Raw genomic sequence first — 27,768 nt, 5'->3', positions numbered from 1 at the left:
CTTTATTTTCCTAACAGGAAAATAGTAATAGTAAGCTCCAATCTTATTCACAGGCAGCGTCGTATTGTATAGTCCATTGGAATCTTTCTTTGCAGCTTGCACAGAGGAGAGCAGGAGAGGAGTCAGTAAAGAGAGGAAGGGCAGAAGCTATGGCTTTTGCATAGCACACCCATCTTAAAGAGACAGAGACACTTTAGAGCCAGACTTTTGGTTGAGAAACAGTGATACTGCTATGAAGTTATATGTGTTCACTTATCGCTGGTCAAAAACGCTCATTCTTTAAATTTTCAATAAATAGGGGCACCTGGGTGGCTCAACTGGTTGGGCATCCAACTTTGGCTCAGGTCACGATCTCACAGTCTGTGAGTTCGAGCCTTGCGTCGGGCTCTGTGCTGACCACTCAGAGCCTGGAGCCTGCTTGGGATTCTGTGTCTCCCTCTCTCTCTGACCCTCCCCTGCTCATGCTCTGTCTCTCTCTATCACAAAAATAAATAAAAACATTAAAAAAATAAATTTTCAATAAATAAAAGATGATGAATTATCAAAATCTCACCAATAAATAAAAATTCTCTATTTTTCATTTTTCAGACTTAACATTCAAAGGCATTTCCCCAGCTAAAAATGCTGTTTCTCTTCTTAAGTGCATGGGACTTATGAGGTCTCCCATTACTGACTTAGGGGATGTTTGTTGAATGAGCACTGTCTGGTGTCTAACCAAAAGCCTAACCCTTCACCACACTCTAAGAGGAAAAAATCCCCCAATTCCATGTATTTTATGGGTGAAGAAATTTACACTAAGAGAATTTACATGACCTGTTCATATGTTTCACCGGTACAGACTTCCCACTTAGGTCCATTCTGACTCCAAATCTGTAATCTTTGCTTTCTGTAGTCTGTTCATTACAGGAAGAACAAAATAGAGGGGGAACCCATTTTGTGCTAAAACAATCTTGGGAAAGACCCCGCCAGTATTCTTGAATAAGAAAAATTAGAAAGCTAAGTATTTTTTTACTTGATCCATTTGTAAAACATAGTTATGGGGCAGTTGAAAAAAAGGAAATTGAGATTTTTTTTTAAATGCTACATTAAGAAGAAGAAATAAGAATAAACTCTTAGGTATGGAGAAACTCCAATATGAGTAATTCTGACATCTGTTAAATTGAATCACAGGGAAGGGAATCATAAATCCTTATATGAATTCCTATTGCTACAGATCATAGGAGGAGACTTAATAATATTGCCTTTGATTGCACACACACAGAGAAAGTTTGAAAGTGGAACTATAGAACACACTGCATACTAAGATTCTGTGTCTATGAACATTAGACAGTACCTGTTAGAAACTCCAGTGAAGCCCTCCTGATGTTGTAGGTATGAGAGAGTGAAAAGCACAAGATATAAATTATATGAGTACATATTCCACAGAAAAATACCAAGCACACTTATTTGGCATTAAAGATCGAAGATATTGATGCATTTTATCACAGTAAGAGATGGGTTTTTTTCTCTGTAAATAAGCTACCTGATTCGATTTTGTTCCCAGAGTTTGTTTTTAATTAGGCAAAGACACATTTAAAAATTTTTTTGTTTTCTAACCTTCAATAGCTCAGTTCAAAATGATTATGGAGTATCTATCTGCCTTCTCCTCTTCACATCTAATTTTAACAGCAAGTCAATCAGTTTTACACTTCAAATCAGAAGCCAGATGCTGAACTTCCTAACTAGCTGGCTATTACCCGGTGGGAGGAAAAAATCTGTTTGGTTCTTATCGATTTGAAGGATATAATTTTTTTCTTGTGGTTTTACATTCATTATTTTCAAAACACAGAAACTAGGCGTGGCTTTGCTGGAAAGAGTCCTCTTGTTGAAAAGAGCGCATATGCTGGAATCCTCATCTGACTTCACACAGCAGGAACCAGAGGGCCAATGCCCATCTTGGACAGTGCTGGCCATGATTAAGCATGGTGGCAGCTGGCCAACAGTAATCATATGGTACAGCTCTGGTGCGTCAGTGTCTTCTACAGTGTTCAAACAAAGAGCAGTATTTGCAGTTTATGAACCTTTATGGAAAATATAAAGTAGAAAAACCTCTAGGCATAAAATCTTATTAATATCTCCCCTTGAGATGAAGAGAGAAGAAAAATGGATGTAAGCTTGGATTCGCCATTCACATACGCTTAATGCATAAAGACCCATGAGTAATTCTGTTGCAATTAATGTTTTGTGTTCTTTCTTTGCATCCTCTGCTTCCTTCCTAGAACACTTGAAGGATAAATTAGAAGAATATATGGCCCGATTTTCCAAAGTAAGGATCGTTCGCACCAAGAAAAGGGAAGGGCTCATCCGGACCCGACTCTTGGGGGCATCTATGGCAAGAGGAGAAGTCTTAACGTTCCTGGACTCCCACTGCGAGGTCAATGTGAACTGGCTGCCCCCTCTCCTTAGTGAGTACACATACTGACAGTGGCCTTCTGGGGACCAGCAAGGCCTGGGGAATTGACCTCCTTCAGAGGGAGTGTGTGATTTGCTTCTATTTAGTTTGCAACGAACAAAGTCTAGAGTTCTCTTCTACAATATTTTACAGTGAGAGCCTTGAATTCTACTTTAACCACTGCTGAGGACCAAGAAGTAACCAGAAAACTGCATGAAAATGGACATTTTAGATAACACCAACTGCAATCTCACTTAAGGTTCAAAAAAGTTTAGAGGTTTGTTTAGTTTAGATGTTCTGCTTTAGTGTAGTTACAGTCACAGAGTAAACACTGAAAGAAAAAGTATTCAAAAACACTACCTCTAGGGGCGCCTGGGTGGCGCAGTCGGTTAAGCGTCCGACTTCAGCCAGGTCACGATCTCGCGGTCCGTGAGTTCGAGCCCCGCGTCAGGCTCTGGGCTGATGGCTCGGAGCCTGGAGCCTGTTTCCGATTCTGTGTCTCCCTCTCTCTCTGCCCCTCCCCCGTTCATGCTCTGTCTCTCTCTGTCCCAAAAATAAATTAAAAATGTTGAAAAAAAAAAAAATTTTAAAAACACTACCTCTAACTACAGCAAGATTAAAATAAACACACACACATACACACACGCACACGCACACGCACACGCACACACAGTTTAACAATTATTATAGAACTGTTAAGAACTGAGGAAAGAAAATTATTCCGCCCGAGAATACAGTTCAAGTGTAAGTGCCCTGACATTTTCTAGGATTTAGAATGCCAGTTCCCATTTAAACTTCTGGCACTGGCCTAGAGCCCTAAATATATAATCCCCCAAGTTTACACAGGACCTTCTCAAACACTCAGAACTACTATCCAGATGATACATCTCAAATGCTCACCACATGGCTCAGAGTAGGGAGAGAAGCCTCTCTGTCACATTGCACTTGAACTATTAGAAACATGAACGAACTAAGAGTCATTCAAACTATGAATGGGGCTCAGTTCGAGCCCGACTATTTTGTGTTTTATTTCACAACGAAGTCAGATATAAAGTCCAGTAGTAGATAAGGGATAAATTGCCAACCTGAAAAAAAAAAATGAGTTTCTAAAAAGTTCTTGGTGTGTACATAGTGTGCTCCTTCCTATTCTTCCAGATTTCACTAAATCAACTTTTATTGTAAATATATCCCTGGCCTTGGAGCTAAAGCCAGTAAAAACTGCTTTACAATAGCTGCCTCAGAAAGAATGATTTGCTATTGACTACTGTGTAGGATTTCAGCTAGAAGCAGCAAATCTCCATTAGTAAAAAACGTGGAAGGGGGGAGGGGAATCAATTGAAAGTGTGTAGGATTTAAAACAGGAAATGACCAGCAACTAACACCCCACCACATCACCCGATCCACACACACCTACACAGATGACTGCCCAGCCATCGTGATCAACAGGAATGTTTCAGTGCTCCTATGGCCAGAGACTCCTCTGAGCTTTTAATTAAAAGTACCTTGTCCAAGGACATAGCAATTTAGAGTTTCATCAGCAACAGTGAGATTCCTGCAAACTGAATTTGACCTATATGGTGCTGAATACTCAAGGAAGTCAGCAAAAGACCTAATTTATTTATGAACCAAAGCAATTCCTAAATGCCAATTATCAAGCCTCTGATTGTTCATATGACTCTAACAGGAAAAAAAAAGGAGAGAGAAAGTAGAGAGAAACCCACTTTTTCTCATTAAAGCATTTCATTTCCTGTAGGCCTGATGGATAAGAAATGATTCAAGCTCAGGATCACTATCTTTTTTTATTTTCCTCTATCAGTGTCTTGACACATCATCCAAAATGAAAAAAGCAGGCGGAGCCACACAGTTTCTTGGTTCATTTTTCACTTTGGGATTATACCTGAATTTCAATTTCCCATTAAGAGTCTGTTTGTTTGATCCCTGGAAATTGAAATGTAGGCACAAGCCTTAGATGAAAAATTAGTCATGCTGCTTTCACCCTAAGCTAGAACAGCTGGATAAGAGCTGAAAGGAAATTTGAAGGGAAAGTTGACAGTTAATTTAACAGACTCATTCTCTTTGGGTCACCTTGGGACTCCTTGTTGGTCAAGAAACTTGTAAATCAATCTGATTCTGAATTTGATTGAAGAAAATCACTGAGACCTTAATACTAAAATACCTGCAGAGGTGATAGAAGAAATAGGTTGGATACAGCAACGTTGGTCTCCTCTGTCAAAGACATCTATGGGGAAACACCATTTAGATAAAGATTAAAACCCATTACAAGACTTACCTAGGTGAAGATGGATGCTTATAGGGCGCTTGGTGAAGAATAACTTGAAATAGTGCTGGGGTCTCTCTACTAATTAGCAGAAATAATATTAAGTTGACCTCCAGGCTCCTGAGAGCCTCCTAGGGCCATGCTATTTACCTTGACACATACCAGCATTCCATATTCCCCTAGCCTGTTTTATCTTCTTTCTACCACATTTATCACCTTCAAACATATTATCTAATTTAGATATTTAGTATGTATATTGATTGCCTTCGCTCCATTCCTAACGACAGAGATTTTTGTGGTTGTTATTCACTGTTATATTCCCAGAGCCTAGAAAAGTGACATGTAAATGGCTTCTACTCAATAAATAGTTGTTGAATAGGAAGGGGGGGTGTGGAGGAAGGAAGGAAGGAAGGAAGGAAGGAAGGAAGGAAGGAAGGAGATCTGGAGGGGAGATCTTCCCCCAGATTCTGTGGTTGCCCCACCCTGCCTATTAGGGTCCTCAAAATAATAATACTGAAATAACCATTATTTCTAAAATATATTTTTTAAATATTTAAATGTATTTTATTCCACATGCCACATCACATAACCAGAAAGCAGATGTTCACACTTAAAAGTTCTGTCAGACATTTTGTTTGTTGTAATAAATATTGATTGAGTGCATATTCTTGAGAAGAAAATACAGTTGGCCCTCAAACAACACCAGGGTTAGTGATGCCAACACCCTGTGCAGTTGAAAATTCATGTGTAACTTTTGACTCCCCAAAAACTTAACGACCAGTAGCTAACTGTTGACCAGAAGCCTTACCAATAACATAAATAGTCAACTGACACATAGTTTATGTGTTATATGTATTATAGACAGTACTCTTACAATAAAGTAAGCTAGGGAATAAAATGTCAATAAGAAAATCATAAGGAGAAGAAAGTACATTTACAGCACTGTACTGTGTTGAAAAATATCTGTTTATAAGTGGAGCCACACTACTCAAACCTGTGTCCTTCAGTAGTCAACTGTACCCCACAGTTAGCTATTCTAGGTGAGCCAAAGTATGTAAATGCCAATTCCCTATGCTGTTAGTGTCTCACAATAACAATATCTATATGGAAAAGGAGGGAGCTGGAACTAAAAAGATATTACCTTTCTGCTACATAAGAAGCACCATGGAGAAGTGGGACGGACCACAGGTTTTAGGACTGGACTGGCAAGCAGGGGTTGCATCCTGGGTTTTGCTCTCAAAAGATGGGTGACCTTTGACAAGTTATTATTTAACTTCTCTGAGCTCATAACCTCATGTGTCAATTGAGAATGATAATGGCAGCCACCTTACAGGGTTGTCAGGAGGATTAGAAATAGCAAGAGTATAAATCACTTAGTAGTTGCTCAAGAATTTAATAGTAGCAGGAACAGAAACAGTAGTTATCAGGCCAGCTAATATATTTTTGGATATAATGAGAAAAGATAAACATGTATAGCTTAGATAAACAGAGTCTGTATCAAAGCACAATAGCAAAATAGAACTTGGCAAACTCTCTGGCAAGCCTGAGAGCGAAGAATTCTGTGTATGATTTGTCAGCATTTAAGGGGGGCAGGGGGAGCAGCCGTGGTGGCCATTATAAGATGAGATGCTAAAAACGAAAAAACAAACAAGAAAAAACATGAAGTTAAATATTTACATTTTGAAGCCTCCAGAAAGAAGGACAATATTTTCTCAGCAGGCTCCAGCTGTATGCTTGAAGGAACACAAGTACTGTTTATACTCTACATATGTTGGATGCACTATAAAATGACAGATTGGGGACAGGTCAGAGCAAAAATGTGACAGAGGTAGAGCTAAATGGACTTCTGCAAGTCTCTCTGGGACATAACTTTCTTAAAGGAAAATACAACAACACTAATTTTACCTAATCACTGTCCCATCACGTTAAGTCTAGCCTTCAAACAGATTTCACAGAGTGTTCTAACAACGACAGAAACCAGGCTTCAAGCATCATCCCTGCATTAGGAAAGATCTGTAAGGCTTCTCTTTGCTGAAAAATGATAGATGACCTAGGCAGGCATGTCATTTCCTATTTTGTGCTTTCATTTTTCAGACCAAATTGCACTAAACCACAAAACCATCGTGTGCCCCATGATCGATGTCATTGACCACAATCACTTTGGGTATGAGGCACAAGCTGGGGATGCCATGCGAGGCGCCTTCGACTGGGAAATGTACTACAAAAGAATCCCCATTCCTCCAGAGCTCCAGAGGGCAGATCCCAGCGACCCTTTTGAGTGAGTAGCAGCTGAGGGAGGGGCCAAGGGAGAGAGGGCAGGTGACTCATTTCAGGCGTGTCAACTGGGGACCCATGAGGACAATTATCTCTAATAAAATGGGTGAAAACAGGTGGCAACAATATCCCTACCTCGGAGAAAAGTCAGACCTGCAAGTTGCAGAAAATTACAAGCTGCACTGATTACATGGATCACCCCCTTGTCAAACTTTGCTAAGCGTGAGAGAAAGTGTGCAGATGTGAGAATCAGGAAAACGCAGAGGTCACTGACAACACGTATTTGCCTTGTAGATATTCTCCTAGATGTTCTCTTCTTATTTTCAGCTCTCTCTATTCTTTGTCCTCTAAGAATCATTTAAATTGACTATTTTACTTTACTTTTATTGGAAAATGATATAAAATACGGAAGAGTATTTAAGCCTCTGTTTACACCCCTGTTGGGACTTATGAGGGAAGGTGGTGCTTCTGAGTAGGTGCTCCCATAACTTAAACTTGGGGAATTCAATCAAAATGATACATCCAGAGTAAATAATCTTTGATAACCCTGCTATTAATTTAAGTTCTATAGAGGTAAGAATTGTCTATCATAACCATTATTATATAGCCAATTTAGCTAATAACCAATTGGTCTCTACAAAGTTAAATCGTTCTTTTTCTCAGTGTGAATATGAAAATTGTGCATGTCAAGACAAAGAAAAAAAATATACATAGCTTAGTTTGACAAACTCTCAGGACCATTAATGGTAAATGGTGAAATTTTTCCAAAAGTTACCCCAGCGATTTCCCAAGGCATACTATTATTTATTATTTACTCCTCATACTGTACCCTTTTGATCACATTCAAATTTTTATAAGTTTAAAACTATTATATACTTCTCTTAGGACAAGAAAAATGTCTGTGATTGAGGCTTTGCATACTTTCTAAGATTGTGTTTAAAATGCGTTAAAATCAGGGGCGCCTGGGTGGCTCAGTCAGTCGAGCATCCGACTTCAGCTCAGGTCATGATCTCACAGTTCATGAGTTTGAGCCCATGAGTTCATGAGGTTTGGTACTGTAAGTGCAGATCCTACTTCAAATCCTCTCCCCCACCCCCCCACCCCCGCCTCCTCTCTGCCCCTACCCCACTGGGATTTCTCTTAAAAATAGAAAAAAAAGATGCATTAAAATCAATATTGTCTTTTCATTAATCATATGAGCAGTAAAAGTGTGCAGTAGAGAAGCTCCCAAATATAAAAAACACTTCTGTAACACTTACCCTTTCAACAATAATAAATATGTGATAAACATCAAGAAAATGCTTCTTCCAATTCTAGTCTCTAGAAAGATAAACTCTTGGGAAAAGTTAAGGGGATTTCAGAAGACGTTAACCTGATAAAAAGGGAGAGATAAATGATTTCTTTTGTAATATGAAGCCCACTTATTAAGTATCCACAATTTCTTTTAATTTTTTTAATGTTTATGTATTGAGAGACAGAGACAGAGTGTGAGTGGGGGAGGGACAGAGAGAGAGGAAGACACAGAATGTGAAGCAGGCTCCAGGCTTTGAGCTGTCAGCACAGAGCCCGATGCCGGGCTTGAACTCATGAACCGTGAGATCATGACCTGAGCCGAAGTCGGACGCTTATCCAACTGAGCCACCCAGGCGCCCCAAGTATCCAGAATTTCTGTTGGCCTTTTCCTACTCTGAAATTGCTGGAGAGTTTTTGAGAAGAAATAATGAAGTCCTGTTGTTACTCTTCCAAATGCTTTGGCCAAGATTTCAAGGATATTCAAAGCTATTAGGGGCGCCTGGGTGGTTCAGTTGGTTAAGCGTCCAACTTCGGCTCAGGTCATGATCTTGCGGTCCGTGAGTTGGAGCCCCGCATCGGGCTCTGTGCTGACAGCTCAGAGCCTGGAGCCTGTTTCGGATTCTGTGTCTCCCTCTCTCTCTGCCCCTCCTCCACTCACGCTCTGTCTCCCCGTCTCAAAAATAAATAAACATTAAAAAAAATTAAAAACTATTAGAAGAGGTCTTTAGTGATACAAGTGAAGGAGTTTCCAGTAAGCATTAGAAGTGGGCCCAACTGGGGCGCCTGGGTGGCACAGTCGGTTAAGCGTCCGACTTCAACCAGGTCACAATCTCGCGGTCCGTGAGTTCGAGCCCCGCGTCAGGCTCTGGGCTGATGGCTCGGAGCCTGGAGCCTGTTTCCGATTCTGTGTCTCCCTCTCTCTCTGCCCCTCCCCCGTTCATGCTCTGTCTCTCTCTGTCCCAAAAAATAAATAAAAAACGTTGAAAAAAAATTTAACAAAAAAAGAAGTGGGCCCAACTGGAGAGATGTTTGTCAGACATCCCTGAAGTTAACCATCTGAAAGCCTTGGCAAAGGGGCTTATGGGGGGATTCAAAGCCAGGTTGGAGGTTGGGGGAGGATACGAAAGGACCCTAAATACAGTGGAACTGCCATTAGATGTCAGGTGACAGGAGAATAGCCACAGTCCGATTGCTACCATCTGAGGCTGCCATGTTTTCAGGTCTAGAATTCACCCATGATGGTTTTCTAAATACTCTATTGTGACTGGCTATGATAGCTTCCTACTGTACTTCTGCTGCAATAGCTGAGTGGGGCTCCGTTCTTGGCAGAAATTGGTTCAAAATGCTATCATGGGAATCTCCAATGGTGAAAATTATGAAAGTACTTTCTCAGTCCCTGCAGTGGCAGTCAAAATTATCGACAGGCAGACCCTGGCTGTGGATGTCACCACATCAGGCACCTTGCTTAACCCCAGATCGTGCAGAATTGGTAACTTTTAGAATTAAATTACCTCTTGCTCTTGTCACCTACTTTGGTGGTTCCTGTCCATCAAAAATCGCTTTTGTCTCTTGAACACTACTGCTTTTCTGGCTTTTGAGTCCCTTTGATTCCTAGGAATGTGGACACTTTAGCCTTTTGTAATAAATGTAGCTTCCAAGAGATGTCCACTTTGATCTTAAAAATTGCATTTGCCTTCCTGATAATAAAAGAACAGTTACCCAAACAGCTATGAGCAGTGTATCAGCAATTCCATTATCTCCGCAGTCACCTGAATGTGCTCATAAACAGAAAAACATGCTTTAGGCTAAAATTTGCTTCTCTAGATGTAAAGCTTTAAGATACACAGAGTGAATGCAATCTATCTAAATATCTCTCTCATGGACTTTTGTATTTCGAGTGGCTCCTATAAGGGCTGTGTGATTTTCTGTGGAAGGCGGGGAGAGGAGGCTACAAAACAAGAAGAAAGGAACTGAAGAGGAATATGTAAATGCATTGCCCACCCCAGGACTCTTCATACAATATATATGCAAACTTTATCTTTCCATAACAAGTCTATCAAATGTCCTAAGTGGCAAGACCTCCATTCTTACATTTATTGCATTATTTGAGTTTTTAGCAACTAACTATTGACTACAATAGTGTTCTTTTTTTAATTTGCAAATCCTGGGGCACCTGGGTGGCTCAGTCTGTTGAGTGTCCATCTTTGGCTCTGGTCATGATCTCACAGTTACTGATTTCTAACCCTGCATCAGGCTTTGTGCGGACAGCCTGCTTTGGATTCTGTGTCTCCTCTCTCTCTGCCCCTTGCCCCCCCCAAAATAAATAAACATTAATCCGCAAATCCTGTGAAATTAGTGGGGCATGAGCAGTAATTATTAATGAATTGAAGAAGCAGGCTCTGCGCTGAGCACAGAGAGCCTGACTTGGGGCTTGAACTCATGACTCATGTACTGTGCGATCATGACCTGAGCCAAAGTCAGATGCTTTAACCAATTGAGCCACCCAGGCACCCTTTACCACCCATATATGCCACTAATTTCCAAAATTGAAAAAAAAAAAAAAAAAGGATCTGCACTGGGTATGGTGGTGGCTAACTTTACAGGCTACAAATGCTCATTTATTCTCTCAGAAACCCCTATGTCCACAGACACATCAGTTTGAATTCAGTGACTCCTCATCTAGGCCTGTTATCTAGCTTAGAAATATGCCAGAGCATGAATAGCAATGCCCTTTGAGGGGTGTGAGTGCAGCTGATACCTAGCCAGACCTCAGAAGTCCATGGATCCAGGCTTGGGCTGACCAGCCAGGAGGAAGGGGGGTTCTTTCTCCTTGGTGGGCACAAAAGCTTTCTTCATTAATGCGAAAAAGAGAACACATTGAGAATAAAGTTACTTGATGCCTGGAATAAGCAACTAGCTTTTCTCAGATCTTACTGATTACATTAATTGACATTTAAAATTTTAACATCCCACTTGGGTAAATTCCGCTGGGGATTCAGCTGCACCTCAGCTTACTCAGAATTTGAAAGTAAAGATACTCTCTTTTACTCAAAACTTTTTCCATGTGGGTTTTGACCAAATACTGGTCACTCCGAATTTAATCAGAATTAGTAAGGAATAAAACTGACTCCCCATGGAAAATGAGACTGGGCAAACCATGAATTTACTATAGGATGTAAAGAAAGAAAATACACTTTAAAGTAAAGGTCTACTCCACTTTCACCTCTTGAGTTGAATCGGGTATTGCTCATCTTGCCTTGTTTTCTGTCTTGTCCTGATGGGGCCACCTTTAACCCTGGACCATTGGTTTGGCAGGGTGGGAGAATTTTTTTTCATACTCTACTTCTCAAGCTAAGTTAAGAATATTGCTGTGATCTCTAAGTAATTGCTTCCAAACTTTTCCTCTTTTCCTCAAAAAATCAAACTGATGCATACACACTACCATAGTATTAGCTGCCTTAAGCCTCAACTTGCAACCAGATAATTCTCTATACTGAGGTTTTAAAGTTGTCACCTCAAACTTTTGAGGGGATTAGGTTGCAAAATACATTCATCAGTTGAGTCTAGTGATGAGTTCCAGGAGAGTGAAATAGGACTTTAACTCTCTGAAACCTCAACCACAAATCTCGCCTGAACTTCACATTATTCCAGAAGCCAACCAATCTAACCAAATAACCTATCTCATTAAGTCTATGGAATATGTAATACAAAACCTAACATTTATCTAGCATTTCAACACTATGTAAAACACTTCACTACATTACCTGATTGACCCCTTGTAATAATCCTTGGCACAGGAAAAAAGAGCTATTGTTATTTTTCCAATTTTGCAAATAAAGAGAGAATGAAAAAAATATTAACTAACTAATAAGAGTCACATCAGGACTTCAATCAGCATCTTCATTCATTCATTCAGATTTCGAATTTTAGGTTTAATCAGTCTCTTAGGATTCAAAGCAATGCTTTCTTTCATTCATTCAGACTTTAAATCCTAGAGTTAATCAATACTTTTCCTCTCCTTTGAAGAGAAACTTAGGCACCCATTAAGTAAAATAGTTTTATCAATTAACATCTCATAGTGAGCCTTTAATGAGAGCAAAAAAGGAAACAGATTGCCTCATTCCCTGTACTGTGTTCTTATCAGCAGACCAAACTAGAGCTGATAGGTTGAAAATGTCAGCTTTCAGTTTCTTCCTAATGAAGGGAAATGTCAACAATGCCAGCTTCTGGTCTGTTTATAACAAGATCTAATTCAATATTTGACAACTGCAAAAGGACAAAATGTTTAGGGAAAAATACTGTCAAATTCCTAAATGGTGTCTTAAACACAGAGGGTGAGAATAAAGGAGCAGAAATAGCTCAAGGGTCTTAAAAACTAATTAAAACATTGAATAAAATCAATCTTCCTCAAAAGCCCAGAATGAAACCCCACTGAAGATTTTTTTTTTAAGTGAAGTAAAATGCTGTAACATAATAGAGATGTTCAGTAGCAAGCTTGTTAATTACTCATCCCTCCCCTCTAATAAAGACCCTTCCCCATAGCTGCTTCTCTGGGCTCTTCGGCCACCATAGTCCTGGGTCTCTGGGGGAATCACGATCTGATAAACCATTCTCACCAAAGGATCATGAGAATACCTCTCCCTTGTCAGATCTGCTCACCAGAGAATGACTTTCTCTCCTCCCTCTCCAGTGGGAATGATCTTTACCTCAGGAAGATGTTCGCTCTTATTTGCTTCTTTTTTCAGCATCCAGCAAATTAATTCCTGAATTAACAGTCACTGCCGTTACTCTACTGGTACGGCCCTGCTCTTCTTTCCTTTGCCCTGCTCTCCAGCTCTCAGGGTTTCTGAGGTGGTTCTGGCTTCTAGATGCCCTTTTTCTGGTTTCTGACCATGAGTTTGGACTTTTGAAACTTTTATTTCTGCCACCACTACCAGGAAACATCTTTGAATCACAGGAGACCTGGTGGGTTATACTATTTAGAAAGGAGTTGAAACCTCGTCCTCTATTCTGAAATGGATTTTTATCCCTGTATACCAGTCACTCAAGACCATGTCCCTGTGGAACACCATGCTCTTCTCCACCCAAACCTTACCATGACTTTTGTCCTAACCAGCTCCCATTCTTTTTTCTATGGTAACATCTCCTCTTGAACCTTGGACCTCCAACTCTGATTCCTGGCCTTGCTTCGTTACTGTCAGACTAGTCAGCCCCTTCATAGCCAGACTTGAGAATGAATTTTCATCTCCAGCACTCCTGGGCAGAATCAGCCAATGACGTCTAAACCTCCAGTGCCATCCAATGGTTATCAATAAACCTGGTTTACTGGTTATCAAGCAAACCACTTAAGACTCAGCAATGGCTTCCTATGTATCAAAGAATTGTGGAACTCACAATGGGTTGATGACTTTTTCTTGTCTATTTACCTATGCCTTCAACCATTAACTATTTTGCTATGCTTCCAAATGGGTGTCCTGAGACCATTTTTTCTGTCTCATGTGTGATGACTGTTTTCAGTGTCCTTCTCCCCGCATCCCCACCAAGATGTGAGTTGATTCCACCTACATTTACTTCTCATCTAGATTATGTTAGGGGTTCTGTGCTCTGTGACGTAATCCCTCTGTCCAGATCTCCTATTGGTGGGCTCTCAGCCTTCTTTCACCAAAGTTCTACCAGCATTTATCTGAGGAGAAAACCTCCAGGAATCTGTGAAAGTATTGTTACAGTCCCCTTCCTAGTACCCAAGTTTCAGCAACGTTTACTCTAGCCATGACAACATCACACCAGAATGTGGCAGAACTTAACAGAACTCTCTGCCATCACCTGACTCTCCCCTTCTCTCCTGGAGGACAGGAATACAGACCCATGGCCCCCACACAGTCAGCTTTGTTTTCTTACTTGAGGCTTTCCAGTTAAAATGCCTATTCCAGGGATACCTGGGTGGCTCAGTCAGTTGAGCACCCAACTTCAGCTCAGGTCATGATCTCACTGTTGATGAGCTCGAGCCCCATGTTGGGCTTGGCACTGACCACGCAAAGCCTGCTTGAAATTCTTTCTCTCTCTCTCCCTTCTCTCTGCCCTTCCCCCACTTGTGCTTTCTCTCTCTCAAATAAATAAACTTTTAAAAAATTATTGAAAAATCAAAATAAATAAAATACCTGCTCTAGCTCTGCTTTCTTCTTGGCTTCCCTCATCCAGGCCACCACTCCTTTCCCCCCTCTAATTATTGCTAATATTGATACTAGAATGGAAACTCCATGAAGGCAGGGAGGACTATCTTATTCAATTTATTCAGCACTGCATCACCTAGTCCCTGTCCACAGTGGGCACTCAATAAATATTCGTTGAATTGATGGAATAAATATTAAGTTCAGGAGAACAAATGGTCCGACAAGGCTGAGTGTAGTTGAAGAAGAGGTGAGTGACACTTTTTCAGAAAAGGATACCAGCGGAGCAAATGCCATGGCACAGTACTTACTAAGTCACAATATTTGTAGGGCTTCCCCATAGAGACTTATTTGAATACAATAGAAATTCTGATAGGGGAGTAGCAGAAAATAAAGAAAAATAAATAAATTCTGGTCGAAACCAAACTTCAGGAGGCATTTGTTCTGCACGTAGAAAAAAAGAGAGTTGGTAAAGAAATGTTTAGGAAAAGCTATCTGGTAGCAGAAGGCCTTCCTGGAATAATTTATACTGTAAATGACAGCGTCATTTTTAAAACCACAGTCCAGAAGACAGCAACATCTTTAACAAAGAGACAAGCTCTCAATAAAGTAATGTGATAGGGGCGCCTGGGTGGCTCAGTCGGTTAAGTGTCCGACTTGAGCTCAGGTCATGATCTCATGGCTTGTGGGTTCGAGCCCCGCGTGGGGCTCTGTGCTGACAGCTCAGAGCCTGGATTCTCTCTCTCTCCCTGCCCCTCCCCCACTCGTGTTCTGTCTCTCTCTCTTAAAAAAAAATAAACATTAAAAAAAATTTAAAGTAATGTCATTGATCTTTCAATTCTATTTCTAACTAACACTAAGATGCTATAAAAACTCCAGGCTCTCTAGATTCTAGGCAATAACTAGGGCCTGATGGAAGCAGTGCACTGTGAGGAGATGCTCAAAAGGCCATGCTGGAGCTCAGGACTGGAGGAGTCAGTAGACTTGGTGAAGATTATAGTCTTAGAACTGGAGAGTAGATAAGCATAACAAGCCTGGACAACGTGTACAGATCTGAAAGTCTAGGTAAGAAAACGAGCCCTTACGTATGGTATTCAGAGGAAGCCCTGAAGGCTTACATTGAAAGAAATGATAGGGGTGCCTGGGTGGCTCAGTCATTTAAGCCTCGGACTCTTGATTTCAGCTCAGGCCATGATCTCACATTGAGATCAAGCCCTGCATCAAGCTCCGCAATGGGCACGGAGCCTGCTTAAGATTCTCTCTCTCTCTACCCCTCCCCTGCTCTTGCGTAGACGTGCACACACAGTCTCTCTCAAAAACAAAACAAAACAAAAACAAAAACGAAAAAAGAAATGATGAAAACTGGAGGCTAGATCCAGTTTTCCAGTTTTCCAGTTTACATATATATAAATTTTGTTTGTTAAGATCACTTCAAATTATTTTTCAAAGAAAGTGGATACATATGGATCACAGTAGCAAAAAAGAGACAAAGCCTAGCTTTGACTCTCTGCGGACGTCTTCTTGGGTGGGTACTCTGTTCCAGATCACGTGGGGCAGGAGGTGAACATCTCAGTCTGATCAGGTTTCTATAACAAAATAACATGGGGCGCCTGTGTGGCTCAGTCGGTTAAGCGTCCTACTTCAGCTCAGGTCACGATCTCGCGGTCCGCGAGTTCGAGCCCCGCGTCGGGCTCTGGGCTGATGGCTCAGAGCCTGGAGCCTGCTTCCGATTCTGTGTCTCCCTCTCTCTCTGCCCCTCCCCTGTTCATGCTCTGTCTCTCTCTGTCCCAAAAATAAATAAACGTTAAAAAAAAAAAATTAACATACTTTGGGTGGTTTATAAACAAGAGAAATTTAATTCTCACAGCTCTAGAGACTAGCAAGTCCAATCTCACAGCTCTAGAGACTAGGAAGTTCAAGACCAAGGCACTAGCAGATTTGGTGGTGGTGAGACCCCACTTCCAGGTTCATAGACAGCTGTCTTCTTGCTGTGTCCCCACCCAGCAGAGGGGCAAGGGAGCTCTCTGGTGCCTGTTTCATAAGCGCACTAATCCCTTTCCTGAGGGCTTCATCCTCATGATCTAATCACTTCCCAAAGGCCTTACTTGTAAATGGCATCACATTGGGGATGGGTTTCATATGAATTCGGGGGGAGGGGACGCAAACATTCAGTCCATGGCAGTGAGCGTGTGCTCAGAATGAGTCGTATATACAACGGAAAAAATTCAGAAACGAGGCAATTCCTATCTCAATCTTCTAACGTAAAGCAAAAATAAAAAGAAATAAAATGAAAATGAAAAATAGCAATGCATACATTCCCCTTGAGTATAGAGACGAGTAATATTAGAAAAGTAATATACTTTCATTAGCTTACCTCTAACTGAAGTAATTGGTCTTTGTTGTTTGCTGTTCCAGTTTTCTATTTGTTGTCCGGGGGCAGCACCTGCAGCGAGGCCACACTCAGAGAGGCACTGGTTTTAGTCAAGACTATCGTTCCTCCCGTCAAGGAAATAATCAAGCAATGGTCAGAATGCCAAACGGCAGGGATAAGATCTTTTGGGTTTTTTGGTCTAATAGTTCTTGGGTAGATCCATCTGGAAATATGTTAAGGAGAAGAGAATGTCCCTTTTTGTTTCTCAGAGAGCCAGCAGAAATTGGGGAAAAAAATGAACTTTTGAGAAAGGGAGATTATATGGCATAACTCACTGGAGAGGCTAAGTCCCAGGCCATCTGTTCAGGACGGAAAGCCTCATTCTGGCTGGGCAGTGGTGACCTAGAGTCTCCAAGCTACAGTTTCTGACCCAAAAGTGACCAGGAGACACCTTCCAGTTACGAAATTCTATAGCAACACCCAGCTGTCTGTTGTTTCCATTTCTTCCTCCCACATTTTGGCTTGTTCTTCCATCAGTAGGACCTAGAAAGGAAGAGAAAGAGAGAACTTGGCCTAGATCCTGCTTATGGAATCAGCTGAGCCAGAGCAGGGGAGCAGAAGATTCACAAGGCCAGAGAGCTCTCCAGGCTGCACTAGACTGCAAGGAAAACTTACCCCGAGTTTCCAGAAGTGGTACACGAAGGAAGAAATTGAGTAAAGAAGGGTCAGTTAGAAGTATAAATGAGACAAAAAAAAAAAAAAAAAAAAGAATTACATCATTAGCCAGAAAAGAGGAAGCAGGCCTGAATGACATGTAACCCAAGGCAAACTGGGGCAAGGCTGTGTGTGACCAGCAAGAGAGAACTGGGGTCCGCACTTCGGTAAGACCAATGTGGGAGCAGGCAATATACATCCTGTCCCTCTCCAACTCCACAAGTTTAGAAGCTAGAGAAGAAAACACATGTGCCAACTATTTTTCATTTGTTTAACACTGCTCCAAGAATTAAATTTGAACGTTTTACACTAATAGAAATCACCGTATGGACAATAATTCTGGCATACAGAACAGATTTCAAACACACAGTCACAATCCAAATGCACGAATGTGTAACCTTCGTCCCTGTAACTGAACCTAACAGAGCTGCGGACCCCTACTTTCATGAGAGCAGGCAGGTTTGCTCCTGATGCATGCAGGGCCCAGGGCAAGAGTGCAAATGAAGGCCCAGCTGGCTTCTGTCTAAACATTTAGAAGTTATAAATCAAACTAGCACACTACTGAATTTTGTCCTATCCTACTACCTTGATAAATATACCCACAAATCAATCCGGAGGGCCAGGTGTGCATGTAGAATTCCTCCCAGAAGTTCTACAGGTTGCTGTGGCTGTGTGCAGCAATACAGCGACCCGTGGCTAACCTCTTTTTCTTGTTCCACCTGCACTTTGACAGCCTGTGGGCACGTACAGGTTGAAGCCCACAGGTCCTATTCCATCCACAAAAATAACCATCCTTTGGGCACCCCTCAGCTTAAGGTATAAACTCTAAGCCAAAAAAGGGAAGCAAAGAAGAGGATGTCACGAGCCTTAGAAGCAGGCTCAGAACCATTTGCATGGGGAATACTGCAAACTCCAGTATGTGATTTATAAGAGGTGTGCAGGGGTGCATGTCTTAGCCCCAACGGTAGCTCTTCCCATGGGGAGGGAGGGGGACATCCAAAGTTGATCAGAGCATCGACTGTCTTTCCTGGGTCTGAGGTCGCTAGATAGCAGTGAGCCCTTGATCTCACCAAGATGATGTCTTCTGATCCAGAACTTGGTCTATGACAGGTGAGTGCCCAATCAGTTCTCAATTCAGACGCAGTCCATTCAAAAATCAAATTCCCTATCGGGACTGTTTTCCTTTCCAAATTGCTCAGCTCACAATTTCTTCTCCTCACCTCTCCTCTGGGACTACATCTTGGTACTAGGGAGATTCATGGTAGGGGATATCTAAAGTTTTATCGTATTTTGCCAGCTTCTGCCGGATTCAGATTGAATGTAGGAGATCTTTAAAAAGAGGCTTTTGTCCTCACTAGAAACCTTCCTATGGTGTCCACAACTGTCACATCCCTGTCACGTCTCTGTCTTGTCTTTTGGCATGAGATGGCTACCCTCCCTTTGACTCAGCTTTATCGAAGTTCCAAGTTCTTGCTAAGCACTGGTCCTGGAGACCCAGTTGCATGCTCTAACTAATCCCTAGCTTTGGTCTGTTTGGCCCCAAACCTCAGAGATGAGTCCCTTTCCTACATTGTGGATATTCTACCTGGGCCTCTAGATTTCAATTCTCATCTACGTACCACTTGTCCCATTTCCCAGACATGTGAGAACATCTGGCTGTCCTCTACACATATTCAGGTTATGGGGACCTGAAAGTCCCAATCTCATGACCCCAGTCTAACTAACCACATCATACCACCCAGTCACGCTAATAAGCTGCCTCACGTTGGCCCAGGTCCCTCTTCTAGTTTCTGGTAGCCTCCTGCATTCCTTGGCTTACAGATGCATCAGGCCAACCCTCCATCTTCACATGGTGTTCTCCTATGTGTCCTCACAACGTTTTCCTCTCCAAACATATTAGACGAAGCCTAGGGGAGAAAAGTTACAAAATAAGAGAGCTGAATGCAAGATATTCACCATCCATCTGAATGCATTGGAGAAGCAGAGAACTGGTAGGGAGAAGGAGAGAAACAGGGCTCAGTCCACAAGAAGGTCAGCAAAGGGCACGTCCACCTGTCTGGCTGGCTGTGTCCTTACCACCTCACACAGTGCCTGCTGATAGTACGTGCTAAATGAGTATTTGTTGGGTAAAGAAACAAGTAGAAAGTCCATAGTTGCAAGGATACCCTGTGCCCATCTGTCCTTCACCCACCTCTGGGGACCTCACTGCAACTCAAGACAGCTCTGCTGTCTACTTTTTAGCCAGCACAATGGCAAAAGAAGTTAAAATATTTATTAGACAGTAAATGGAGATGCAGGGGCTGGGGTCCTCACTAGGGAGATTTTTCCTGCCTCTAGAAGGACATTTAAGTGAATTTTTATACATAAATGAATAAATTGTGACTATCTAGTAAACATAACTGAGTAATTGCTAGCTTGTCTTTTCAGAGACTAGTAATAGATATATCCTTTAACAGATTTCTTACTTGCTTACACACTTTTAGCCTTTGCTTCTTGAGAACCAAAATTTTAATCAGGCACACCCTGAAAACTATCCCCTGGCTTCTCTGACATAGAATTCATCTTGGTCTGATGAATATTTCCTTCCAGTTTTATTTAAGAAGTTCCCTAGAAGTTATGGATATCTAATCAAAATCTGAGAAACTAAACCAATTCCGTAAACTGTGCTGAGTCTAAGAAATTAACTTTGTGGGGCTGAAATAACTCTTTGAAAGACACTTGCTCCAGTAAATATATGTATGTCTAGCTCTTACATACATTCAAATAAATTTTCTCAATTGAGGTAGCATCAAGAGCCCAGATAATTTCACCTTAACTAACAATACAGTGCATTAAATATAGTGACAAAAAATGCATGAAGGCTAATACGTATACTAAAATAGTGAAAAGAGAATTTTATCTGAAGATCCTCTTTTGGTTTATATTTTCAAGCGCAAAATACAATGGGATTCTTATATAACCATGGCTGAATTTTCCTACCTGAGAAAATGTATCAGAATGACTGGCAGCAAAAAGACAACCCATAGATCAAATCTTTAGAAACACCCTATCTTTTCAATTTGGAATTATTGTAGAAATCTAACCCAGAATGAGACTCCTGTTGCTGTAATGCTAACGGGAGCCTAAAATAGACAAAACTGCAGTTGGCACAGGTTATTGTTTGTGTTGTACTGCCACCTCCTGGAAAGAAAGGTAAATTGTTTTAAGAGACAGCATTGAGAAAAGGTCAAAATCCTGGGGTTTGCAAAGGAGGTTTTGACTCTTAAGTAATGCACCCTGCAAATGAAGACAAATAACCTCCAGGCCAATGTTCAAAGTGTCCCAAGTTGAAAAAAGACGTAATAAATCTCGATTGTAAAATCATCAGGTAGCCACACTGTGGCATTATTTACAGGTGAGTTAATAGAGTGGCAAAATCTTTCTGATTATCTCCTCTCACAGAGCTCTCCTGAAAGAACAGGAGGACAGAGAAAAGGTAGATCCCGGAGATAAATGGCTGGCAGGAAAGGTGGAAAACAGGATTGGGAATCAAAAGGCTTGAGTTCATTGATTTGTCTTGTGAATAACAAGAGGTTATGCAAGCCCCAGGGGGTGCAGTTAGTACACTTTGATCTAGAACTCCAGCATGGTAAGAGAAAATGGATGCCTTGTCTCTGCTCTCTGACTGCTGATGAAGACAGAGACATAAACACCTACCAACATGATGATTCATCCTAAAGTGGGTACTTGTGCAAACTACTTGGAGTTAATCCAAGTAAATCCAAGTAAATCCTTGGCCAAGAAAATCCGAGTGAGTAAAGCTCTGGGAGGCACCTTGAAAGATCAGCACCCAGAGAGGAAGGTGGTGGGAGAGAGTTCTGGAAAGCAAGGAGAACAAAGGACTTCTTGGGAAATGACACTGCAAAAAGCACTAGGGAGAAACGGATGGGAAACAGGAGGGGAGGGCTCTGGTCAGTCGTGAAGGGCCAAGGGGAGCCATCACAGGCTTTAAGCATGGCCAGACCCCAGGTTGGTCACTCCCTTAATTTGTATTCTTGGAAAATTACTTCTTTGGACCTGCTCGATAAAACACGACAGTGTTGACCTTGATGGTTGCTGCAGTCCTATAGCCATTGCACTGAGGTGCAATTCTGAGCACAAAAAAAGTCTAAAGTGAGATGAGGTTGTCTTTCAAAAAACTTTTCACCTCTGAGTGAGTATATACATATCAGAGGAAATGTTAATATACCCCATCTCCCCAACCTTAGAACCCACAAGAAAAACCCAAGCAAAGATTTAAAAAATTACATATCACCTTTACAAAAATGCCTTTTGTCATTTGTTGAGCCAGTTAATGCCCTAGACATTTAGCTTTTTTAAGGTTTATTTATTTATTTCGAGGGAAAGAGAATCCAAGCGGGGAAGAGGCAGAGAGAGAGAATCCCAAGCTGGCTCTGAGCTGTCAGCGCAGAGCCCAACATGGGGCTCCATCTCACAAACCATTAGATCGCAACCTGAGCTGATATCAAGAGTCGATGCTTAACCAAGTGAGCCACCCAGGCGCCCTGATGTTTAGCTTTTGTTGACTTTAGTCCTCACAATGATCTTTTCGCTAAAACTTATTATCTGCATTTCACTGAGGAGAAAATGGCGGCTCAGGGAAGTTGAGTAACTTGCTCAAGGTCACCACTTACTTAAGTGGCAGCAGTGAGATGTGCATCTAGATCTGTCTGACACCACTCCACCACAGCAGTGCAGCTCTCAGATGCCTATTTACCTGTAATACAAAATCAGATGTTTCAAAGAATAAAGTGGGAATTGTGGGAAGTTAATTACTTACTCCAAGGTCTTCAACAAGATGAAACTGGGATTTTCAACAGACATAGAGTGAAGTTCCACCAATGTGCATTTCCTCTATCACTAGCTGGCTAAAATATTTTAAGTTGGACCATCCTAATGCTTTTGAGACTCTAAAGGGCTTTCTAGTTTAACGTTTTTTACTATCTCTACCGTAACAAACTCTGATTTAAAGGTCTGTATCTGTGATAAAGCTTAAATTACCACCATTCTCTAAGCTGCAAAGAAGTGTAACTATACAGGTTCAAAAACGCCTCTCCCAAGAGTCTACATTTGCTGAGCAGAACTAACCTTGGGCCAGTCCACAGGAAGCTGGCTTCCTCAGTCAGTGCATAACTCAGGTCCAGGATTGGACAAGTACCCCTCCCTGACATATTTCCATCCTATCAGTTCTGTTGGTTAGAGTGGAACTTTGGGCCTTGTTTCCATGGAAACAATACCTTATTACATGGGGTGCCTGTGTGGCCCAGTCAGTTAAGCATCTGACTCTTGATTTCAGCTCGGGTCATGATCTCAAGGTTCGTGGGATCAAAGCCAGCATCAGGCTTTACGGTGACAGCACAGAGCCTGCTTGGGAGCCTCTCTCTCCCTTTCTCTCTGTCCCTCCCCTGCTCTTTCTCTCGCTCTCAAAATAAATAAACTTAAAAAATAAAATAAAATAAATTGAAACCATACCTTCAAGGAGACAGATCAGCCTTAGCTGGGATGTTAAGGAAGTACTTCCTCCTCCTTATTCCTCTCCCACATCCTACTTCTTCATTCCCACACCTACCAAATAACCACCTATACTTTGGCTGATGAAACCCCAAATGTTCTGTGAAGAACCCAGCCTGTGCCACTCATCTATTACTTCAGTATGAGGTCATCTTTCTCCTCGTCCATGAAAATTTCCATTCCTTTAATAAGATAACACTAAACAGGGTATTTGATGTTACATTTTTTTTTTGTTTAAATTAATTCAGACTAAAATATGCATCTCTAAAGGAACCTTTTACTTTCTAGAACGTGGATGCTTAGTCAGCCAAACGAATCTTTCTGAGCACATCTGGAGGCATAGAGAGGATATGCATGTTTCCATAGGTATTTTCTCAAGGATGCCAATGTGTTTTTTTCAGGTACTGCCAAAGGAAATGCCATAACATTATTCCAAATAATATTCAAAATACAATTGATATTAATAATGGTGCCTTACATTTGTCTGGCATTTACAGGTTACAAATTTCATGTGTATTATAATATCCACTTTACACAAGAGGAAACAGGTAACTAATGTCCTGCTCGAAGTCACATGGTCAACAAGATATTGAAACAGAAGCAAAATCAAGAACTTGTAACTCTAAGCTTCTTTTCATTCATCAGAAATGCTATTTAACAAATGTTCTAAAGGGAAAGCAGGAGAATCTGATGTGAAATGTGTCACTCAAAACCAGGAAAAGAGGAAAATGGGCTGCACCCAAAGTCACCTTCTAACCATCTTGGCATCCTGTGTGCTTAGTTCAGGACCTTTCTATTCCAAGTAAGCAAAACTCAGCTCAGGCCAGCCTCAGTAGAAAGGGGACTCCATGGACTCACATAACCCAGTTGTAGGAAGGACAAGGACCTCACTTCTACAATGGCTGGACCTGGGCCTTAAACACCATCTGGACTCACTTCTGTCTCTGGTCTCAGCTTCTCTCATCTGTGTGGCTCCATTTTCCCAGGCCACCAGACAGCAGAGAAAGGTGGCCATAGATAGTATTTGTCTCACCACCTTACAAAAGATTTGACTCGTCCTAGACTGAATCATGGTTGCTCTGCCCCAATCATTGCCGCCAGGGTGGATTGGCAGCCCCATAGAGCCACGTGTGTGTGTGTGTGTGTGTGTGTGTGTGTGTGTGTTGGGGTGTTACCCATTTGGCCTGGGGTGTGCTTGTGGGCAGATACAATAACAAATATCTGTTATGCCTGGATAATCAGACTCTAAGCTGGATATTGTGTACAGGTTTGTCAATAGGTCAATTTTTTTATTAAAATGCCCGATATTTTCTCTTCTTCATATCTGGATTTCTTAGGTTCATAGTCTGTGGGAAAATTGTGATGTAAGGGAGAAATTATAACCATTTGTCATTCAAAGATACTGCTGTCAGTAGATACCAGAGACTAGTAAGTTGAAGAGAAACTCGAGAAGGCATCTTTTCTTGTCACCCATTTGTGTTCCAGACAGGATAGGCTAAGGATGCCAGAGTTGATGAAATCTGCCATCGTAACCTGAGAATCACTTTAGACAGCACCCTTCGTCCTGGCTTTCATCCCCTGGCTCCTCTTTCCCTCACACTTGAGCCCCATCAAGGTTAGTAAGAAGGACTGAGTTGAGCAGGTACCATCATTTACAACTAGTGTGACTGTAGGTCATCATTCTCTCCCCTGAGGAAAAGCTCTAATACTCATCCCCATTCAGTAGTAACAGAACATCAAAAAGAACTTTTCCCGATACCTTGGAATTAGAGTTAAAGCCTCAAAACTGGAGGGTTTTTTTTATTATCAGTGGATAACAAAAACTTGTTCTTGCTACAGAGAGATGCTAAATATCTATGAGAAAGGGGAGGAGTCTGCTCTTCCAGCCCCCAATTTAAAAGAAAAGGACCCCAGGGAAGCCCTTGAAGGCATTGAGGAGAGGAATTACCCTCCATTTAGATCCTGCTGGGTTATAGAAAAGCATCTGTCCATTCTGGGTTACCTCTGGATTGGAGAGTAAAAGTGTTTCCAAGAGAGCGTCAGCCGGCCCGGAAGCACAGAGGCACAAGTAAAGACAGACTGGTGTCTGGTCTTGTGTGGAACAGTGTGATGGCTGGAGTGCAGAGGGAGCTGCCCATGACAGCATGATACGAATGGACAAGCGAAGGAGAGGCCTGTGCTTTGGCTACTTCTGCCATTTGTCAGGACGAGGATAAGGAGATTTCCCATAGGTCAAGTAGGTAAAGAACCAGGCTTGAAATTCCTTTGAACCACACTATCCAGGGGAACTGGCTGCCCAGGAAAGAAAGAGATGGGTTGCACTTCCAAAGCAGGAGTTAAGAGAGGTGGTCCCAAGAGATCAGCCTGGTATCGTAAGAGCACACTTGTCTGAGTGGGTAACACCCCCTACAGGCACACACGCATGAACACACACGCACACAAACATGCATGTGCGCCTCAGGGAGGGCCAGTGTTTGGGCATCTACCATGACAGAAGACACCCAACAACAAACCAAGTACCAGCCGGCCGGGGCCATTGGCCTTTTTCCTCTGATCGCTCCTTGTCCAACCTGGAAAAGCCAGAAGCAAAGTGAAGAGAGAAGGTAAAACAAGGAGAATGAAAATATAATGCTCTCTACCTTCTTCATGGCTTGTTCCAGAACCACCAATGAGATGTGTTTTGAGGGGGAAGAAAGGAGGAGCTTTGAATTGGGTGAAAAATTAAAGTTTTTACATCTGATTGAATGAGATTTTATGTGTGTGTATGTGTACCTGAAGAAGAAACTGCTCTTCTGCCTGCATTCTCCTAGAGCCGAAGATCTGGGACCTGCTCAAGATGTCACAGACAGGACGATGACCTGGCAAAACGTGCTTGAAAGCAGTGATGGGAGAGTAAATAAAGCAGTTTCCTGATTGTTCACACCAAGTTCGCACTGATCGATAAGCTGTCTGTGCTGCATTTCATCTTTAATTATGTAGTGAAAGGGTTTTCTCTTGGTAAGGGAATTTATAGCAGACTGAGCATGTGGGAGAAAGATTGATTACTCACAAAATAATATGTGACGACAGCTACTTCACATAACCTGGTGCTAGAAACTCCAGCTGGGGAATCTTGATGCTTGATTTGGACCTTGAGGGACTAAGGGATCTTGAAAAGGTGGATGGAAAAGATGAAGCCGGTCCAGCTGTAGGCAATATCATGAGTAGAGCCGTGGAGATAGGTCCAGGCAAAGATGAATTACCCAGTTAGACCCCAGTGTTATCTCCATGGGGAGTTGTTGTCAGTGTTAAAACCAAAATCATAGTGTAGAGTCCACCTATGGTATGTATAAATCTAATCTTAAAACTTTAGATTTTATTCTTTAAATAAAACCCATAGGTTTTTTGAGCAGCAGACTACATGATCCTATCTGTGTTTTTAGGAAAATAACTCTGGCAACAGGGTAGAGACTCCAGGATATTTGGAGTGGAAACAAACTGAAGGTACTTAGATTGGTTAAGAGTGTAATGAGACACAAAATTATTTCTGTAGCTCTAGACCGTAAGAGAGAAATTAGAGATCAAGTAGACAGAACTGATCGTGACTTCCCTTCATAGACTTGTCTCCATGAATGTATGATTCCATGAATATATGACATCCACAGAAATCACCTCGTTCCCTGAGGAAGCTTAGGACCTCAGGGGGCCAGCTATGCTCTGTTGACACCCCAAAGCTCAGCTACGCTAATGGTGAGTCAACTCTACCTGGTAACAAGGCCTTGGCAGTTGCGGCCACTGTTCCCTCAGGGGTAGTAGGGTCACCTCTCCTGTCTGGCAATGCCAAGGGCAGAAACAACTGTCTCCCTCCTCCAGCCCCCAGAAGAACTGGAGAGGATCTCTATTCCAGCTCCTGGTTACCAGGTAGACAGTAGGAGGCTGCCCCCACTTTGGTGCTTCACAGCCCTTCAGTACTTCTCCAATGATGGACAGAAAAGGGAAATTGTTGGAATGCATGTTGCTTGTGATAAATCTTTCCTCACCTGGAGAAATTCTTGTGATGACCACAACCAGAAAAGAGCATGATCTCACAAGCTGTCGGTTTCCATTTCCCCTTCACACTCAGTGAAACTCCTCAGTGGATATTCTTGTGGGGACTGGGGAAGTTTCCTAAGTAGTCTTCCAAAATAAAACTCTGACTTCATGCTGTGCCCTCTCCAAAGCCTGATTATATCAGCCTGTGTTTGGGGAATGACTGTCAGTTACCCTTGCTTCCTAGTAGTTGTGGCAGTTAGATCAAATTGGATACAGAAGCCCAGACATCCTGAAGAGGAGAGAAATCAATGTAAATAAGTGTAATTTCTAAATAAAATATGCTTTTACCTAATTGAAAAGTCATTATCAATTAGTCAAATACAATTTTAATCAGACATGAATGATTGAGGAATTCTATATTCAGAGGAAGAACATGGGTTGGCATTTTTAAAACCCTCATGTCTCATGCCATTAACCTTGAAACCCTTTTACCAGGTAACTGAGGTGTGAGTTTTAATTCCCAGTATCAAACCAAGAATAAAATTATTTTAATTATGGTCAACTGGGTAAGGAACATTGACGGTCTAATTGCTAAGCGGTAATTCTGTATTCTGTCCCTGGGAGACAACACCTGAGCCAAATGCTTCAATAATTCATTAAAGCACTTCCCTGTGCATCA

The 27,768-nt window shown here is 41.8% G+C and overlaps 1 protein-coding gene and 1 long non-coding RNA gene across 10 annotated transcripts in view; one reads left to right on the top strand and one right to left on the bottom strand.

The window, feature by feature from the left end:
* The window catches only part of GALNTL6 (polypeptide N-acetylgalactosaminyltransferase like 6), a 1,200,276-nt gene that overhangs the window by 971,477 nt on the left and 201,031 nt on the right, over positions 1-27,768 (top strand). For all 3 annotated transcript variants that reach the window (XM_058720897.1, XM_058720899.1, XM_058720898.1), the window contains 2 exons: positions 2,259-2,444; positions 6,804-6,987. In XM_058720897.1, coding sequence (XP_058576880.1) covers positions 2,259-2,444; positions 6,804-6,987 — 370 coding nt within the window. The remainder of the gene's footprint in view (positions 1-2,258; positions 2,445-6,803; positions 6,988-27,768) is intronic.
* On the bottom strand, positions 1,483-23,294 carry LOC131506860 (uncharacterized). Of its 7 annotated transcripts, XR_009259186.1 has the most exons (7): positions 22,656-22,969; positions 22,202-22,284; positions 17,146-17,357; positions 16,818-16,939; positions 5,851-6,035; positions 4,608-4,670; positions 1,483-2,060 (listed from the first exon to the last, which is right to left on the bottom strand). It is a non-coding gene; the product is annotated as an uncharacterized LOC131506860 (long non-coding RNA). The 7 variants fall into 7 exon arrangements; XR_009259189.1 differs by lacking the exon at positions 5,851-6,035 and having other exon boundaries at positions 22,656-22,967; XR_009259191.1 differs by lacking the exons at positions 1,483-2,060; positions 4,608-4,670; positions 5,851-6,035 and adding exons at positions 7,807-8,355; positions 11,045-11,126 and having other exon boundaries at positions 22,656-22,968.

This window comes from Neofelis nebulosa, chromosome 3, assembly GCF_028018385.1.
Source record: "Neofelis nebulosa isolate mNeoNeb1 chromosome 3, mNeoNeb1.pri, whole genome shotgun sequence".
NCBI classification, from domain to species: Eukaryota; Metazoa; Chordata; class Mammalia; order Carnivora; family Felidae; genus Neofelis; species Neofelis nebulosa.
The sequence above is the reverse complement of the archived record's forward strand: the minus strand, read 5'-3'. Positions and strand labels throughout refer to the sequence as shown.